Raw genomic sequence first — 19,901 nt, forward strand, 5'->3', positions numbered from 1 at the left:
CATATTTTCACTCAGACCTGGCTGTTCACTCACCGCTTTCTTCCAATAGTCAGCATCCAATTCCAAGTTCCAAGCTCATACCTGCTGATTTGGAAAGGGTCTTCATCTGAACCTGTGCTCACAATAACAATTTTGCCAAGAAACCAGAAATACAAAAACCTATCTTACAAAATACAGCAGTGAAGAACACAGAGGCTGGAAGTCACGTAGAGAGGATAACAGCACTGCAGACTTCAGCCCAGAAAACAAACATTTTTGAAAGGCACTGCCTTCTAATTCCAGTGTGCATTATGCCAATTGTAAAAACAAAAGCTGCTAAAAACAGCCCTTGCACAAGCGCGCGTGCACACAACACACACACAACACACACACACACACACACACACACACAGCATCTAGCTAGAATTTCCCCCCTTAAACCTCAGGGACTAGAACAAACATACATACAAAAAAAGAAAAAGAAAAAAAAAAGACAATTCTATATAATGCACTGCCTCACTTGTAATTTGTAGCTGTAGCTACTGCAGACAGGGATGGGCAAACACAGCTTGTGGTTAAAGACTTGGAGAACAAAAGAAATACTGTATGAATGACTACTGCAAAGATCAGTTAAGAACCAACAGACGATAACTGAAGTTAATGCACACATTTATTATTCTAGCACTTTAATACTAAATACAGGGAAACCTTACCAGGATTTATAGACGTTTGCCTCTATTCACTGCATACATGAGCTTTTGCATCCTTGCAAATACCCCAGCCTGTTTCAAAGACATACAGAACTGATTCTGCCTCAACCTCTGTATCTAATTTACTGTAATACAGAGGATTTTCAAAGCCATGCCTCACAACAGCTGGCTTGTTTTTGCCTGCTTCTATATGACTGACAAGTTCATACAAGCTCTGTCAACTTTAACCTTGATGACTGAAGGCTTGGTTTGTATTATACGTTACATCATCAAAAACGTCTGACTTCAAGGAGAAAAGCTCACAGTCTTCAAAGCTTAATTGTTTTTTGTTTTTGTTAAAAAGGCTTTTAATGTCTCATTTTGTATTTCAATCAAGAAAATTATGTCCTGATTTCAGCAACAATGATAAGTTTTAAATTTTCAGATACAAACTAATTAATATCAATCAATCGCCTTACCTTCTCAATCATATTTAAATTACTATGTAAATTAATTAGGCATATAATAATAAGTATCTTCATTAAAAGCCTTCCAGCCTGGAAAAAAGTGTGTGTATACACATACTTATAGAGATGCTTGTGTATAGATGCTTGTGTATAGATAGAACTAAATGATATACACACACACACACACACACACACACACACACACGCTCTAAACCTCTTTCACCCCCCAAACTCCTATGATCTGAGGATATCATGGTGATCATAAGAGTGAAGCGTGAGTTGCCTATAGTATGGCCAAAAGTGTGCATTATATCCTTCCACACCGTTTCTCTGGGTTATGTTTTATATATTTAAAGACTATCACAATATTTTTAAAAGGAAAATGCTCTTAATAAAAAAATCACATACCAAATATCCTTGCACTAGCCATTTGATACCCTTACCCCAGCACTCTGATATATCAGTGACAGGCACCTTAGAAATAGCAGGCAGATTAAATAAGAGAGCTATTCTGCATGTTTATTTTTATAAGATTCTGCTTCTTAAAGAAACAGGAAAAAAATCGGAATTTCTTGTTCACTTTTATAGCCCTCAAACTTTCAGTTTCAATTCAAGTTCACAATGCCCTTCATTAGGAGATTTTGAAATCAGACAACTCACTGGATCCTTACTTAGTTTGCATAATGCAGTTTAATTGGCTAATAGGCTGTAACAGATCTGGTTGTCTCACAGTCAACATCCGAGATCATGGCTGTGATAGATGACTGCTTAAGAGTTTCTTATAACTCAAATTTACTGGCACAGTAGTCTCTTCCTTCCTTCCCATCACACTGCAGGCTGATATACACAATACATGTTGCTAAGGCCCACATAATGAAAGACCAAAATATTCCATGGCAGGGGTGGCCAAACTTACTGGCCCTCTGAGACACATATGACAATCTTCAGAAGTTTGAGAGCTGGGGCACACCTGCCAGGGGCCAGAGCTCAGGCTTCAGCCCCATGGGAGGCACCTGTTGGGGTTCGGGGCTTCAACCCTGCTCGTGCTGAAGCCCTGAGCCCTGGCAGGTGCACTCCGCAGGGCTGAAGCCCTGAGCCCCCTCCTCCCCACTGGGCAGAAGCCCCTACTGAACCCCCCCGTTGCAAGGCAGAGATCCTGAGCTGCCTTCCTTCCCCGGTCCGGTAGGTGGAGAATGGAGGAGGACTTGGGGGGGAGAGGAGCTCCACGAGCCGCACTTTAACGGTAACAGAGCCACAGTTTGGCCAGCCCTGTTCTATGGGATAGCTCACAGCATGGCAGTATAGTAAGAGTGGATAGCTGAATCTTCTCTTTATTTAGTGTATTTGGAACACATGAACTGCCATACCGGAACAGACAAATAGACCAGCTAGTTTGGTAACCTCTCTTCAATGGTGGCTTACACCAGATAATTCAGAAGAGAAAACAAATCCCTACAATGTCCATTTACTTTAATTAGAGCTGGGTCAGGCCTGAAGTGCTGATACTATATTTAACACCTCTTAAATGTCAAAAAGCAACAAACAGCAAAAAGCTCTAACCTTGATCTAACACTGCCTCAATTTTTGTCATATGTAGTTTTTTGTAGACAATGTAATAAATTGAGGGGGCAGATACATGCAAAATGTTCTCAGAATTTAAATAAAATTCTAGGACTGTGAACCTCTCACTGGTAGGCGGTATAATTGTGTTAATTAGAGAATAAACTATTAAATGCATGCTTTTCTTTTGATGCAAGCTGACTTGTGCTGCGGGCACACACACACACACACACACACACACACACACACACACACTCTCTCTCTCTCCAGGTCCAATTTTTAAAAAGACAGCCTTTTTATGTCAGGACTCCTTAGGTACAAGTAACACCCCTTGAATATCAAGGACTATGCCTGTTTAAAACATACAGTGACCTCTAAGGGGATGTTAAAAGTGTAGCAAACACTGCAGACTGCAAACAAAGAAAAGGGAGACCAGTTCTGTACACAGACAGCTATGAAACACACACACTACCATTATCTATTGCTTGCTGAATTTTGGTAAGTAATTTCAATGGTAATTTTATATAGGAACCCAATATCATTAAATACACATGCACACATTGCATTATCTTTGTTTTGCATGTCAGTAGTATCTAGAGTTGCCACCAGTCCGAGTTTTACCTGGACAGTTGGTTTTTGACTGCAAAGTCCGGTCAAAAAGAGAACTTAGCAACCCTAAATGGTACCTGAACCAGAAGTCCAGTTACTGTGGGGAAGCACCGGGTCATTAATCCGCGCCAGCCCCTGCTCAGCTGGGGCTGCGTCCTACCTGCAGGCAGGCTTCTTGAGACGATCCAGCGAGTAATGGGGGGGAGGAGGGAAGAGGAGCGAGTGATGGGGCGGGGCCTTGGGAGGGGAAGAGGCAGAGTGGGGGGAGGTCAGTTGGCCCTTGAGGGAAAAGGCAAAGTGGGGGCGTGGCTTTGGGGGAAAGGCAGAGCAAGGGTGGGGCATTGAGGAGGATGGGAGGGGCAGAGGGTAGGGCTTTGGGTCCAGTTACCAGCTATTAGAAAGGTAGCAACCCTACTAGTATAATTTTGAATATGTTTCAGTCCTAGAAGTTCAGAACTGGTCTTGGAATTCTGACAATTCTTGGAATTGTACCCAATGTGTGTGGGAATGGGAGTTTGAATGTTTACAATTCATAGCAGTAGTGCTACTTGACTGAGCAGTTGTAACTATATCTAGAAGTGGTCCACTGCTCGCTGTTCCCATAAACATAAAACAGAGCACTGAATACTAGAATTCAGACACTTTCTATTTTTTCCAGAGATGGTACTAACTATATAAATTCATTATAGTCTAAATAAAAAATGAAGCCAAATCCATAAAGTGGCTGAAAATTTCTTGGTGGATTATAAACATCTTCATGCAAACAACATAAAATCGTTTCCATTCTGGGCTGAAAATGCACAATACATAAAACAGACAAAGAAAAAACAAGCAAACTGACTGACTAGTCAGCCATCCAAGCCCTGTAATTTAACTTTAAAGATTATGGGGGGGGGGAAATGTATAATCTGTTATTTTAATACTTCATTACTTTTCAAGTAAGATTCAATACAAGAGTTTAGATTCACAAATAATTCAGCATTCATGACACTATACACAGCATCTGCAATAAGCACAAAATATACACACATTTATTTTAAACACAAATCATTTATTACTCACAAAATAATCAAGGGAGTCTCAAATAGCTGGCTATAATTTTTCTGTTACAGAATGGAGACTGCAACCTACAGAATATTTCAGCCCCATACATTGATCTCATGAAATTACTTTTTGGCAGAAAGCTCAGGTCACCAAGGTTTAAGCCATTTAAAGATTTAGGGTTTGATGCTGCAGCTATGAAGCCAATGGCAAAGATCCAAAGATTTGGTATGGATGATGCAGGATCAGGCTCATAAGCAGTGTAATTTTATACAAGTAGCCAAAAAAAAAAAAAAAAAAAAAAAAAATTAAAAATGCCAGTAAGCAAATATTTTCTCCATAGTCTATTTGGTTAATGTTCTAAACCTAAATACAGATTAGCCAGATTAAACAAATTATTATTTACAAATTGCTAGCATTGGAAAAAAATATTAAATCAAATTTCTTTACAGAAACTCCACAGAACACAGATTTAATCAAGATCACGATAAATGAGACTAGTTCCCTTATCACTTAGGCCTTTCACTATAGTAGTGACATTTTTAAAAATGGTTTTTTACAGTTTCCGGAAACCACCATTCATTATCATTCAGTGACCATTCATGGCATGAAAATTAAACTGTCTACTAAAGACATATATGCCCTCTACATAGTTTAAATGGCCTTGGCATCAGACAATGAGGGAAAGACCATGAAAGAGACCACTTTACTAAACCTTTTCCTACATTGTGGTGCAATGGTCAAATAATAGAGCTGCAACAGCATGTGAAAACAGCCTCCTGCTTTAAAACAAAAAAGTTATTACAGCTGGTGCCCAGTCATGTGATTTACATGGATTCTATGTTATAAAGCGAGGATTGTGTTACACAGACACTTAAAATGCTGGCGTAGGTGTATTATTCAGATGCTTTTGTTACTAGAGTTCCACAATGCTAGATGGAAAACATCTGAGTTATATAGAGATGCTGTCTGCCTACACAGTCATCTCTAGTCCAGGCTCTCTCTCTCTCTCTCTCACACACACACACCCCATTTTAAAAGCTACTGCACAGTAAATACAAAGAGCTACACATAATCAAAAGAACACAGCAGATCACTTAAACCAATAGAACCATCAGTCTTCATAATATATAGTTTATAAGGTGGAAAATAATGAACACACATTATACATAATACAAATCAGTTGCTGATCATATGGGACATGCATAGCTATACTCATATTGTATGTGCATTTGCTATATTAAGAAATTATCTCCCATTGAGACAGTCTACCACTTAAAGATTCTAAGTACTTATGAGGAAAATCAGTCGAGACTTTTTTAAAAAATATCTTCTATATATGCTTTTGTTCTTAATTTACAGTTAAAAAATAGGATGCAAAAGCTGTTGTTGACTAAATTATTTTAGACACAGTATGTTCTTGTCTGAAATTTGGTTGCCAAGTGCAATTTAGCAGCTGTGGTTACAATAGCACCCATAGGCCCCAAATCAGGATCAGGTCCCAACTGTGCTAGGCATTCAAGGGTTTTAATTACACTGTGTCAAAACAGATTATTCAAGATTGATGGAAAGCAGCTTGGCAGAACTGTGCCATTTTTCTCCTATTAATTCACTTAACAATTAAAAGTGGTGAGTAGAAAATCACATTTGAGAGCCCTTTATCTGTTTTACATTCAGTAATTTTATCTTTACAGAAAACTGACTTACTATACTACTGTATTCCAGCAACCTACAGTAGTTGCCACGTGTATCCCTGACACACTCCTTTAGGAAAATCAAACACTTCCTTCTCTTTAAAAGCATTTAATTGATGAATATTAAGACTGGATCTCTTCCTACACTCTCATAATAAGACTCTGCTGGGACTGAAGAAAATACAATAAATTGGACACTTTAAAATTTCTTTAAAAGGTCTACTCCAGTCAGAAGAAATCTTAGCTCCAAGAACTGTTATATCGTACATGGGGGGGGGGGGGGAGGGGAGGCATAGCACGATGTTCAACATGAGTTTACCTCAACTTCTATTTTGGGTAGCAAACATCCAGCTCATTCACTTATCGTAGTCCTCATATAAAACTTTCAGCCTTGGAGACAGAAGAAAAGAGCATACCTACCTTAGAGTGCAATTCTGCTCATCAGTGTTAGTTTTGGAGGAAATACACTCCCCATCTTCCCCTGAAGCGTCGGTTTGCCTCCTTACTTCAACTGTGACTTCCTGGAAAGGGTTTATAACATAGTAAGACACCAAGTCATCAAGTTTCAGTCTCCTGAAAATATATTATTATGGAACCGCTTATTTGTGGGTTCGCTCTGCTTGAGCATACATAAAGTCAGTAACGTAACATGTCTTATGCTGGTTTGGCTTCAAGGGTTGTATAGTATGCCATGTGACATCTTCTATAGCACTACGAACCTCGCTGTGCTCATGTTACTAATTTATCTCACTGGTCTAGAAGGAAACACTTAAATATAATATTTATAAACCTTAGCAACTTCTATTTGCCAAAACCAAAGTATTGTAAAAAACTTACCCTAGCCTTGTTAGCATTTTAATACAGGCAAGCATTTGAGGACTTCTGAACTTCTGTGTGTTTTTGTTTCTCAATAAAACACTTAATATTGACCTTCCAGAATTGTATTACCTCAGTACCTTCAAACAACCACACCCAAAGTCTAACACTGTATTAGAAACTCTGAACTCATGGGAAATACAATTGCACTGGGTACTCAAACCAACTAAATTATACACGTGATGTATGTAAAATACCTTTAATTTTCTTTAAATCTAATATATTTTGTTATATACATCTACAATGCACCCAGCACTGTATTATCCAAGTGATTAAACAGTGGGTTTTGGCATTGGGGTTTTGGGGGGGGGGTGGAGCTGGGGGAGGGAGGGTTGGATTTGTTTTGTTTTGTGCCAATCCAAGTAGCCTCCATTGAACTTAATACTAACAAAATCAATGCATGTATGGCATATATTACAGGATGATTTTTATTGCTGGATGGGCAATAAAAGAGGAATAATTCAGCTATTCCTGCCTCTTCAGAATAAAATTTCTGCTTTTGGAAACAGTCACTTGTTAACTACAGCCCAGAAGATTATTTATACAGGTAACTCCTGCCCCCGTCACTCCAAAAATCCTAGTGAAGACTTTTGTTTAAATTAAAACCAAAACTATAGACCAAGTGAGTTTTTTCCTAAGGGATCTCTTATCTTGTCTGAAACTACTGTTTAAATTTTGATTCCTGGATTTTTTTTCTTAAAACAGGGCAAAGGGAGTTGAAGCGCAGGAAATGAGAGAGGAAGGGAAAAGGAGGAGGAATGTTATAAATATGTGATACCCTGTTTTGTTTTTAACTTGAGCCCAATATTTTGTATTTGCAGAGGAGGCAGTTCAGCTCAAATTGACGGTACCCTCCCCCTGACTAGGATCCCTTACACATGAGGCAATCTTGCAGCAGCTTTAATATGCCTTTAAAATAACAATAGCACAAGGGTCAGTCATTCAGTTTCTCTCACCTGCCAACTGTCCCCTCACTCACACTGCAAAGTTAAAAATTAACTTGCTCTTTGCTTGTGAGCTGAGCAGACTTTTGGCATCTCTCTGAGGATTAGATTTCTTTTAATCACTCATACACAATAGAAGGGCCACCTATTTTTTCTTTAAGTTGTATTAACATTTATTACATCCTTGGATTTTCTAACATAACTATTAAGGTGAGACAGCGAGTGCTGCAGTATCTGGTTATTGGACCAAGAGAGTTTAAAAGAAAGAGGAGAACTGGTAGCGCACCAGCCAAGTCCCTTTCCTGGGGGGTGACTGCATACTGTTCCTCCTTGCAGTGCTTTTTCCATCTTCGAGTTCTATGGGGCCAGAAGACATCTGAACTGGGGGAGGGGGCTAGGGAAGCAGATGTCATGTTGGGTGAGGGTTTATTGCCATTATCCTCCCCTCATCCCTATTGTAAAGTATGAGATATAGTTAGGCTCAGCAGAATTCAATTTTTTAAATAATTTTGATAGATAATATGGATGTTTATTTTTAACCATTTTTTCCTATTTTTATCTATTTAAATTTTCATAGTTGAAGGAAATTATGGGGGAATCAAGCCATGGTCGGGATCAAATAGTAATTATTTAATGATAATAGATATTGAGATTCCAAAATGTAAGGTTTTTAACCATTAAAACACAAATTGTCAACATCAAATATCAAAATATACAAAACAAATATCCTTAAATCAAACTCTAATAAATTCTCAAGCAGCATTTTTCTTACTTTGCCTATTTGAATTTCTATTGTCATTGATGGAAATATCCTTTTTGTTGGTTTGTGTGTATCCAGTGAAATCGATGTTTACATATATTTACTGATAAAAATAGAATCCGTCCCACCTAAATATTCTGACATCATAATCAAACTAACCAGTTTATTTTCTCTTCAATCATGCCAGTGACAATACAAAAGTGACTGAACTGTTTAGCTCCGTGTACTTTGTTCCATGTTGAACTACTAATATAATGTATGGAGATATACCTATCTCATAGAACTGGAAGGGACCCTGAAAGGTCATCAAGTCCAGCCCCCTGCCTTCACTAACAAGACCAAATACTGATTTTTGCCCCAGATCCCTAAGTGGGCCCCTCAAGGATTGAACTCACAACCTGGGTTTAGCAGGCCAAAGCTCAAACCACTGAGCTATCCCTCCCCCCCCCTTTTACACTAATGTAAAGCCTTTTTATGTGAGCTACCTGTAATAATACAATAACAATACTTTGCATGTGTTCTTTGACTATACTTGAACACTTACATACACAATTTATTTTTCTTTCCTCTGTCACATTCTAAGGTAAGAGGAGATTATGAAAGTCCCATACCGGTTTATAGAAATCAGTAGAAGGAGATGATCTGGATCTCTCGTGTGTGTACTGGGGTTTCTCATGCTGCTCATGGCTTGCATCAAGGATGTTATCGGCTGAATGGTACTTTCCTGAACTCCTTGGCTCTAGAGGTGTCCTCTGCTCTTTCCAGGATGCCTGATATTCTGCAAATGTTCCCAACCTCTGAGGCTGTTCAGTTTTCACCACTTTGTCTGCAGACTTGTGAGCATGGTAATGGACATTATCTTTTGTAGCTCGTGTACTTTCAATTCCAAAAGAGGCTGCCCGAGCCCGTCTATCATACCACGACTCCTCACCCTCGTGTCCATGAGCTTTTTTATCAGGCCTCTCAGGCAGACTGTAGGGAGTTTGTTTCTGCGCAGACTTACGATATGTGGGCTTACTCGTTTCTTCAAAGAATTTCCACTTATCTGCAAAAGAGCCCAGGGCTTCGTCAGATGTATTTGGACGGCGGTGGGGATGGCAGTCATCTTCTGACACCCCCACTTCATTCATCTTCTCTGGTTCAGAGTAAGACTTCAGTTTTTGTTCTGATGTGAACCTCTTCCTAGCTCCAATGCGGGAAATATGATGAGTGCCACTCCCTGATGAGTTTGGTTTAGCCTGCATAGCCTCAAGAAAACCTGACACATCTTCAGAAACCCAAGCCAACAAGGAAGAGCTGCAATTATTTATCTTCCGTTCTGGCGACCTGGGGAGATAATCAGCAGGGCTAGGTTCCAAGTCCCGCCGTTTGAAGGAAGTAGCCCTCAGGACCCTGGCCTGGGCCTCCTTCAGGTGATCTGTGTAGGAGCCGGTAAAAGAACTCTCTGAAGACGTGTTTAAGTTCTCCACTGAATCTGGTTTCCAGTTTTCAGTGTCCTCTTCTGTTTCGCTTGACCCTATTAAGGTAGCAGTGCTTTTGCTTTTCTGCAGCTTTGCTCGCCTCATTTGGATCTCGTTTCTCAGGGTTGTTGCAAAGCGATCACTTCTGCGTGCCTGCTTAGTTGTATGCGTATCAAATGGGGGCTGTCTATCCTTTACAGTTTCCAGGCAGTTGTCAGACTGGTTTTTCCCTTCCTGAGCTAAAGAATGCAAAATTGGGGTCTTCTGAGCAGAAATCTTACTACTCTCTTCTGGTCGCCACCTGATTTCTTTTTGGGCAGCTCTGTGTTCGGGGATAGGGACACAGCTCTTTGTACACTCCTGCTGATTGTAGCTATTGTCATTTTCCTCGAAACTGCCATCAAAGTTTTTCTTTTGACCAGGTTTTTCAGTAAAACTTATTTTTTTAGGATCTTCCACTACAGTAGACTTAACATCCTCTCCACTGTCCACTACATATTGACCACTCTTCTCGCACCCTTCTAGCAAAGGCTCGACAGGTTGTTGCGGTAAATAGTATTTTGTTTTTTGGACCATCGTGACTACGGCAGGATTTTCATGTGGTCCAGGGGAAACATCAGCCCCTATTCCAGGTTTCCAACATTCATCCTTGAGCTGTAGTGGCCGTGAGCTTCCCTGCGCAGGCTGTTTTGCTGTGACACAATAATAACGACTCTGTCCAGTGTTGTCCACTTTCTGTTCAGCAGCACCGTTATTAGAAGAAGCACTGGGCATTCTGGCTTGGTTTGGACTGTAGCAGTGAAAGTGGTTGGCAGGTAGCTCTTTATTGCCACTGTAAGAGGAAACATGTCGCTGGTCTTTAGGCGAAGTTGAAGCCCTTGCATGGTAAAAGAAAGTGCTTTCATCGCTGTACTGGCGCTGGTGGTGGTAACCATAAGCAGGCTGTGCAAACCGAACATCAGTGCTGGACAAAGAGGACTGCAGTCTGTTAGTATTTCCTGAATTATTGTTGTACCTATCACCAGCAGAGGACAAATTGTAGTCCACACTAATATCAGATTTGTAGTTGGAATTATTGACCCTCTTTCCATCTGTGCTCCTGTCACTTGCCCTAACAGGTCTTCTTGGTTGTTCTGCAGTTTCTGAGATCCAGTCCCTCCTGTGCTGAGATTGGTTCAGAACTGTAAAGTGCTGGGTGCTGGCACCCTCTGAGTACACTGAACCATGGGCCTTCTCATGGCCTTTGGTAATAGCAAAGCTGTCACTACGGAGAGGTGGAGGTGGTGGTGGAGGGGAAGATGATTTTTTATCAGGAACATGCCAGATAGGTCCAAAACTTGATCTTCCAGAACCAGAGAGCTTGGAATCAGGCTGTTCCTCCAATCTAGGGCTCTTTCTAGTCTCATATTGAATGGGAAGTGGCAAGTATCCAGGTTTGTCCTCCAGTCCACTGTTATCATTCACTAACTGGCCAGTCTTGCTGTTTCCATGCTTTGCAGTGTCCCAGTGGCCTACTTTGTGCAGCATGTTCTCCGTTGAAGCAGCATCCATGTTGGACAGAGTGTGATCAGGGGTACTCGAACTAGTGGAGAAAGAGCCATAGGCGGAATCCCGCTTGCTTTGGTTCCCTACATGATCAATGCTATTGTTGGACTTTGCAGAGGAAAGCCTTCCATACTGGGATGTTTGGAGAGTGTGGTCCCAGCTGTCCATACTTCCCAGGGAACTGAATCGCTCAGACGTGCGATGCAGATTTGACTGATCCCATGAGTTTGACAGGTCATGAGAGGAGGAGCTATAACAGAAGAACATACAATACCGTCAGCAGTAAGTCAATATACTTACAACAATGAAGCTGATTTTCAATGGGGGGTTGGTACTACCTATCCACACAGCAATTATCAGACATGAGTACATGCCTCCTAGTGGTTTGAGCAGGTGGAGTCAGGGCTTCATCCTTCCTCCACTATTAACACAGTGCCTGAACTTCAGCAGCTGCGTCTCAAGTTTATCTTCCTGCACAACAGGAATAATGAGGTGTAAGAAAGTCTGCTTCTCCTCCCCTTCGTGTAAGATCATGTTGACATTCAAAGAAAAGTCTGACCTCCCTCCCTTCATCCCTATCTCCTGATACCAAACCCTAAAGTTTCCAATTTACTTTCTACCTCCAATACCACCACCAACCCCATTCCCTCCCTACTAAACTCTTGCCCCTTCTCCCTCTTTCTTAACTTTGCCTGTTTCCTTTACAAAACCTCACCCTTAATCCCACCTGCTTCTCCAAACACCACCCCACCCTTCACTTCTAAACCACAATGTGTTGCTTGCAACTACTGCCACAAATCCCACTCTCACCCTGCGTGTGCTCTCTCTCTTTCAACACAAAAGGTTTCAGCTACCATCACTTTGCCAATAACTTACAAATCTATCACACCTCTTCACTCCCTACATCCCATCCTGCAACTCAGCACAGCTCTCCAACATCTCTTCCCAGGAGCTCTGCTATCAACTTCTACTTAACATGGCCAACATTCAACTCCTGGTCTTTCCTCCCTCAGAAATTCTTCCCACTCCGTCACTAGTAACACAACCACCATCCTCCCAGTCATTCAGGCCATCAGCACTGCCCTCTCTCTTTTACTCGTTCAGACTGCCCCCAAATTTTGCTGCTTCTTCCTTTATAACATTGTTTTTTGCCCATAGCTAGAATTCTTGCCAAGGCTCATGTCTCTCATCCTGGCTACTGTTATCTCCGCTCCCCGACACCCACCTCTGGTCCATACAAAACAGCTATTACGGCCATCATCCTTGCCCACTACTCTGACCACATCACTCCCTCTTTGACCCCTGTGTGACGTTGTACCCCATAATGCTTTATGGGAATATGCTTATGAATGTATATATGACATAACTGGAATATGTTCTATGCTACATATGCCATGTAACATATCTCTGTAAAGGTTATGATCTACTGAATATATTCATCCTATTTGTATGCATGTATCATTTTTGTATTCGAAGTTATTAATATTGGCTATGTATTTGTTTAATTTTAAGGAGCCTGAGTGAAGCAGTTGGTCAGCTTCCTGAGAAAAGACTATTCTCAGTGAGTGCCCAATCAAGAAACACTTAAGCTAACAATGAACTTGGAGATGCCAATCCACATCTGAGCTTTCCCAGGAATGTGACCTGGCTGGTAAGGAACTCAGTCATGCATGGACATATGACTTGCCCGTGTGACTCCAAAACTCCATCTTGGAGCTGAATTCTGGATAGGAGAGAGGAGGGGGTCTGCACCCACAAGAGAAAGTCTGTTTAAGCCCCTGGGAGACCCCTCCATTTTGTCTTCAGCTGGTTCAAGAGATATCCTTTGGGGGTGGAGAGGCTACCTGAAAGAAACTGGAACAAAGGACAGTAACCACGCGGGTCTGAGTGATTGCTGGACCCAGACAAGGAGGCGGCTAGTCTGTAAAAGAAGCTTACTGGAACATCTCTGAGGGTAAGATTTCATCTGCAATCACTTTCTTACTGTATTAGGTTTAGACTTGCGTGTTTTATTTTATTTTGCTTGGTAATTCACTTTGTTCTGTCTGTTATCACTTGGAACCACTTAAATCCTACTTTCTGTATTTAATAAAATCACTTTTTACTTATTAATTAACCCAGAGTATGCATTAATACCTGGAGGGCAGACAGCTGTGCATTTCTCTATCAGTGTTATAGAGGGCGAACAATTTACGAGTTTACCTTGTATAAGCTTTATACAGGGTAAAACAGATTTATTTAGGGTTTGAACCCCATTGGGAGCTGGGCATCTGAGTGTAGGAGACAGGAACACTTCTTAAGCCGTTTTCAGTTAAGCCTGCAGCTTTTAGGGGATGTGGTTCAGACCTGGGTCTGGGTTTGTAACAGGCAAGCGCGTTAGGCAGGGCACTGAAGTCCTAAGCTGGCAGGGAAAACAGACTCAGAGATAGTCAAAGTACATCAGGTGGCAGTCCCAAAGGGGGATTTTGTGATCCAAACCATCACACCCGGATATTAGTTCTCCCTACTTCCCTGCACTAAATTCAAGCTTTTTTCCTTGCATTCTAGGCCCTTCACAACTTTGCCCATCCCTACCTTTCCACTCGCCATTTATCACACTTTTAGAAAACCTGACCTATGAGGAAAGGATTAAAAAGCTAGGGATGTTTAGTTTTGAGGAAAGAAGACTGAGGGGGGATCTGATAACAGTCTTCATATATGTTAAGGGCTGTTGTAAAGAGGACAGTGATCAATTGTTCTCCATGTCCACTGAGGGTAGGATAAGAAGTAATGGGTAAAGGAGATTTAGCTTAGCTTTTGGGAAAACCTTTCTAATTATAAGGATAGTTAAACTCTGAAATAGGCTTCTAAAAAAGGTTGTGGAATCCCCATCACTGGAGGTTTTTAGGAACAGGTTGCACAAACACCTGTCAAGGCTGATCTAGGGTTGGACTTGATGACCTTTCAAGGTCCCTTCGAGCCCTACATTTCCATGCTTCTATGTATTATGAAGCTTTGCGATTCTTGGATGAAAGGCACTACAGCAGTTCAGAGGGGAGAGCAATTATACCTACATGCCTATATAGCAGACTGAAATTAACCAGACTCTGGCCAGATTCTGCAGTGCTCCTTAGAATCCCATGAGCAGCAGAGAAACTGTCAAAAACCATGCCAATTTGTAGAACTGCTTAGGAAAGCTAAGAGCAGAAGCAGAAGCAGGCACTTACGTTATATACAGAGTAGGATGACCTAAGAAATGGAGAATAGGATAAAGTAGCAGAGACCACGGTCTTCCCTGCCTCTTCTCACAAGGCAGGAGAGCAGAGGAGGTATTCAGTAGTGGAGATCCACCCTACTTTTCAACAACAATGAAGCTGTGGATGAGGAGCAGAAGACCACCCCACCCCTTGAAGAAGCTGAGCAGCATGAGGGAAGGGGAGAAGAAGGCGACTCCTTTTTCCTTCCAGTAGCTAGAGAGGCAAAGCATCAAACTTATCAGACACTGCTAGTCAAAGACTGGTACAAAACAGACTGATTTCTCACATAGGCACAGCACAATGCTAGAAATTCCAGCATTGTTCCACTTCTCTAAAACTACTATATAAAGTGTCTGTAGCAAGGTCGAGACTCACCGGTGCAGCGCCTCCTGCTGGTCCTCTTGGGAATTAGCTCAACTCCAGCTCCGGAGCGCCTCCTTCTGGCTGGTGTCTCACCTGCCTTAGGCCCTGTGTCCCTGCCGGACCCCGGTGCCCCTTTCCTCAGGGTTCTGCCCCCAGCAGTACCCCCTTACTCTGGGTTTCCCCTCACAGGGGAACCCCCAAAGCTCTAAACTCACCTTGTCTCAGTGGCTACTGCCAGCCATCATCTAGCCCCTGCTCACTGGGGCAGACTGCAGTCTGTAAACCACTCATCATTGGCAAGGGGGTAGGACCAGCTGCCTCTGCCTATTCCCAGGGTGCACCTCTGTAGCCCCTGTACCTTTGTAAGCCTTCATCAAGGCCTGCAGCCTGGGGGTTTACTAGGCTGGAGCTCCCCAGCTCCTCTTGCCCTTCCCCATCACTGCTATACTTCAGGTACCTTGCTCTCAGCAACTAGCCCTTCCTACTCCTGGGTTAGAGTGAGACTTCCACAGCTCCTGGCCCCCAGCCATCTTATCAGGGCCAGCTGGGCCCTGATTGAGCTGGCAACACCTGTGGTCAGCAACTCCCTCAGCTGCTCTCACTCCTTTTATCCCAGCCACAGCCCTCTCCAGGACTGTTTTTAACCCCTGTTCTGCGGGAATGGGGCAACCACCTCACTACAGTGTCCATCAAACTTTTTGTAACCCACACAGTGAAAGCTAATAATGAAATTATAAATCCATTTAATGGTCACTCTTGTATAGTTTAGATACGACAGAATTCCTCTCTCTGTCAAGAAATTTAAATGGAAATGAACACCCCTCTCTAGTCCTGCGGTTTACACAGCAGTTGCTACAATGGCAAAAGAAAAATTGCCTTTGAACTTTTTTTCATTTCACTCAATACGGTCAGAGGCATAAAATTAAGACATGGTGTTTAATTATACAACCAGGATGACCAAGGAAGCAAACAGCTTATGTAAAACACACAAAGATATAAACTATATCGCTTTTTCTTTTCAAAAAATATTTTTAATGATAGGGCGCACTAACATATGGCTTTATATGGGGACTTTCATATTCTAAGTGTTCAAAACTAATTAATTAGAGAGATCTTGAGAGTAGTACATTAGGCAAATACAATGTTTCACACAGAAAGTGCTTTGGACATTAGAACCTTTTTCATTGTTAAGGAATGTATGGGAATTGGGGCTCCTGCTGGTTTTTATTTGTTCGGTGATAACAGCATGCTTGGCATTGATCAAAATGAAGAAGAGACACTATCCCTCTTAATCCTAATTTGCAATTCATGGGGTCTAATCTGAATCCACTGCCTTCAGTTGTGAACTGTAGGTACTCAGCACCCCTCCAGATCAGGCTGTAAATAATTATTCTCTACTCTGACAAACAGAACTTTAAGTTTCATCTGGGTAGCCATCGGAGATGAGCAGAAAGCATATCAATGTAACACCTCTGTCAAAATACATAGTAATGACTTCTAGTCTAAAGTGCTATACAGCTAACATCACAACTCAGAAGTATAGCTGTAAGAATTTCTGGATATTTGTCTAGTGCATGTGGTCTGCTGCTCTGTTCAGCAATGTAAGTGGAATGCCGCCCATGTCCTATTTAAATACACAGTACAGTGCCAGGTAAGCTGAGAGGAAGCATTATCAAGAGGTTGAGAAATAGAACGTATAGAAGTCCCTCTAGCAATAAAATGTTACAGTGTAAAGATGTCGGGGGAGGATCAAAGTGTGCGGGATTTTCTTTAAATAAAAATTAGTATTTGTATTACTCTTTACAGGCTGAATGCAAACTATTTTTTAAAAAAATAGCAGGGAACTTTTTAAAAGATCTAATTAGTTACAGCTTCATAGAACAAAATCCTAAAGTAAGAGAGTGGGGCGGGTTGTACCACAAAGTATTAAGAAAAGAAAGCTATGACGGAGAATCTACAGCAATAAAGTTCAGAATCCCAAGACAGCTTTGTAACTTAGGAATGTATCCCAGAGTGATTTCCCCTAATTCCTAGCATAACTATGCTCCAAACTGGAGTTAAATTGAGAGGAAAATAACATTTTCATGAGGTTTGTTGCTAAAAGAGTGTAATTTATAAGGAGGAAATTAATAAGGTCTTGTAATCAGATCCTATCATGCTCTACTAAAAATGAAAGACGTTTCACGACCAAAACAAGGATGCCAGGATTTCCATTACAGGGTTGAATGAGACCTAACAAATAAATGTAAGTATTTTAACTATAGAAAGAGACAGTCATTGACCTCTCTCTTGCTAGAAACAAACACTGAACATGAGATCAGATTATGGGAAGTAATTTCACTAATGAAACAGTCAATATCTTAATGTCTAAAACAAAAATGCTCTGTCTCCCCTAAGAGAGAGTTTATACTGCTTTTCAAAGAATCTTGCTTTCTAACAATACCTCTGGTATTTTTCCATTGTACTGAAGATATTAATGCATTTAGTATACCCTTCCAACTGCCCTTACAAAGATTTATGACACTAAAAAGTGGATGTTGAAAAGAAATGCACAGCAAGAAAAAAAAAATACCTTCCAGCTGCCTTTTATTTACATACGTACATAATGAAATATATTTCTGAACTAAATTAATATTAGCAGCTCTTCACCCACTTGTTGATACATTGGGAATTCTCAATATTATCTTTACATTTTAAAAACAGATTACAATATAAATGAAATCAAAAGATTTCATGTTCACGGTTTAAAATCATGAACCATATGAGGCACATTATTGTTCTCTTACCGTGGGAGCTTGATACGTGCAGCTTAAACAGAAACTCACCTTGCATGATACCGGGAATGCCAGGAAGTGCAGACATTGGTTGAGGAGAGCTGTGACGTGGCTGCCTCAGGCTGATTCTCTGTGAATTTGGTTGCATGCCAGGAGTGGGGCCTGCAGGCTAGATCATTTCTTCTGAAATGAAAGAGTTAGAGCACATACTTTTAATACAGATGTCCTAATAAGGTGACATGCAGTGAAAAACATTGGGCACCAAATCTAATTAACTTGAGAGAGACAAAACAGATACAAAATAAGTTTAAATTACAATGTGCTATGTAATGCTCGACAAGCCAGTTTTGAAAAGATGCCAATTTGCCTTCAAAACACTTGACACACAGACAATGAAACATTAATTCAATGCAAGGTTTGTGGTTGTATTTTTAAGACAGGTAAATAAGTACCTAGAATTTATTTGGAACTTTCACTATTCAAAGGACCAGTGAGCTTTATGTCTCATTTTATAACATGGTGACTCTTGAATAAGATTTTGTAAAGTTTGTTGTGTAGGTGTGTATGTGGGAAGGGCCGGGGAGGAGAGAGATTAAGGACTGGAGGAAGGACAAAGCCATAAATATTTTTATTCTATCCCAGTTTGTAAGGGTGACAGAGGCCTTTCTTCTAACACAAACCCAGTTCTGCTCTAGCATTCAAATGGCTCAGAGCATCCAAAATAAATTAAAGGTTAAAGCTGTGTATCTAAAGTTATCTAAGTAAAATCACCTACCTTTCAAATATGCTAAAGGCCAGCAGTTCCCATAGAAATCAATGGGAACTGTGGGTGTTCTGCCCCTCTGAAAGTCAGATAATTTATGCAGGGGCCTAAATATTGGTTCAGATGCATAACTTTAGTCCAAAACTTTTCACCTAAATAATTCCAGAGACCCCCTATTTACCAATTCAAATAGTAAGTCTCTAGATTTTGGTCTTCTAGAATCATCCTGTGAAACCGTTCTCAACCTTAATGCTTTCACCCCACTGTAGCTTGACAATTATTTAATGATAATAATGATAATAGTAGTAGTAATAGTAAACTGGAATGGAAGTGCAAATTATTATTAATTAAGTCTTAAGTAGGTAAATATTATTGGATAAAATTTTCAAAAGTACTTTAGGTGACTCAGGAGCCAATATACCTTTTCAAAAATGGCTTAGGCACTTTGAAGCCTAAGCCTCATTGAATGTCAATGGGACTTTGGACAATGTTCCCTAGCAAGCATAAGTAACGTATCCAAGATCACAGAGCTGCAGCCAGAACCCAGAACTCCTGAGTCCGATCCTTTAACAGACAGACATCTTTTCCTTCCCTTATTCACCCTCTTTCTTTTAACTGGATTATAAAATAGTCACTAGATTGTAAAACAAACTAAGCTAAATATTTAATTCGGCCTCTCTCCCGCAGCGCAGAAAAATCCCTTTTTTGAGACTCTTTGTAGCAACAGACAACATGGAAGGTTGTGCCAGGTTCCTGTTAACTGCCTTCCCATATTCTCCATATACAGTACATAAAGTATTTCCACAAGGCAGCTGTAGTTTTACTGAGAGGTCCTGGGGCCACGGAGTACAACAGGGGCTCCTATAAGATTACCAGAAATCCTAGGCACTTCAGTAGGCTTTTGTTTATCTTTTTGGTGCATTTTATTTGCTGCAATGAACAGAAGCAAATTCATTCTAGTCTATTCTCTTTCCGTGATACCAGGTAGTTTCACTGCTCTCTGTCTCAGAAGCAACATGAAGAAAGTAAGTTAAGTGGAGCTATCACACTGTCATTGCACACAAGCTCCAGGAGTGGGACTCAAGGTCTTCATCCCAGGAGCAGAAGCTCAGCCTTGTGCAGCGCACCTCAGGACATATCA

General features: G+C 41.0%; 1 protein-coding gene across 4 annotated transcripts in view; it reads right to left on the reverse strand.

Annotated features, from left to right (window-relative positions):
- SHROOM2 (shroom family member 2) overlaps positions 1-19,901 on the reverse strand; it is a 199,809-nt gene that overhangs the window by 44,728 nt on the left and 135,180 nt on the right. For 2 of the 4 annotated variants that reach the window (XM_054007990.1, XM_054007981.1), the window contains exons 3-5: positions 18,049-18,180; positions 9,231-11,874; positions 6,460-6,560 (exon numbers count right to left, since the gene is read on the reverse strand). In XM_054007990.1, coding sequence (XP_053863965.1) covers positions 6,460-6,560; positions 9,231-11,874; positions 18,049-18,180 — 2,877 coding nt within the window. Of the gene's footprint in view, positions 1-33; positions 276-6,459; positions 6,561-9,230; positions 11,875-15,235; positions 15,297-18,048; positions 18,181-19,901 lie in introns of those variants that run through there. The other 2 variants (XM_054007999.1, XM_054008009.1) reach the window with 2 other exon arrangements.

The sequence above is a fragment of the Malaclemys terrapin genome, chromosome 1 (assembly GCF_027887155.1).
Source record: "Malaclemys terrapin pileata isolate rMalTer1 chromosome 1, rMalTer1.hap1, whole genome shotgun sequence".
Classification (NCBI taxonomy): Eukaryota; Metazoa; Chordata; order Testudines; family Emydidae; genus Malaclemys; species Malaclemys terrapin.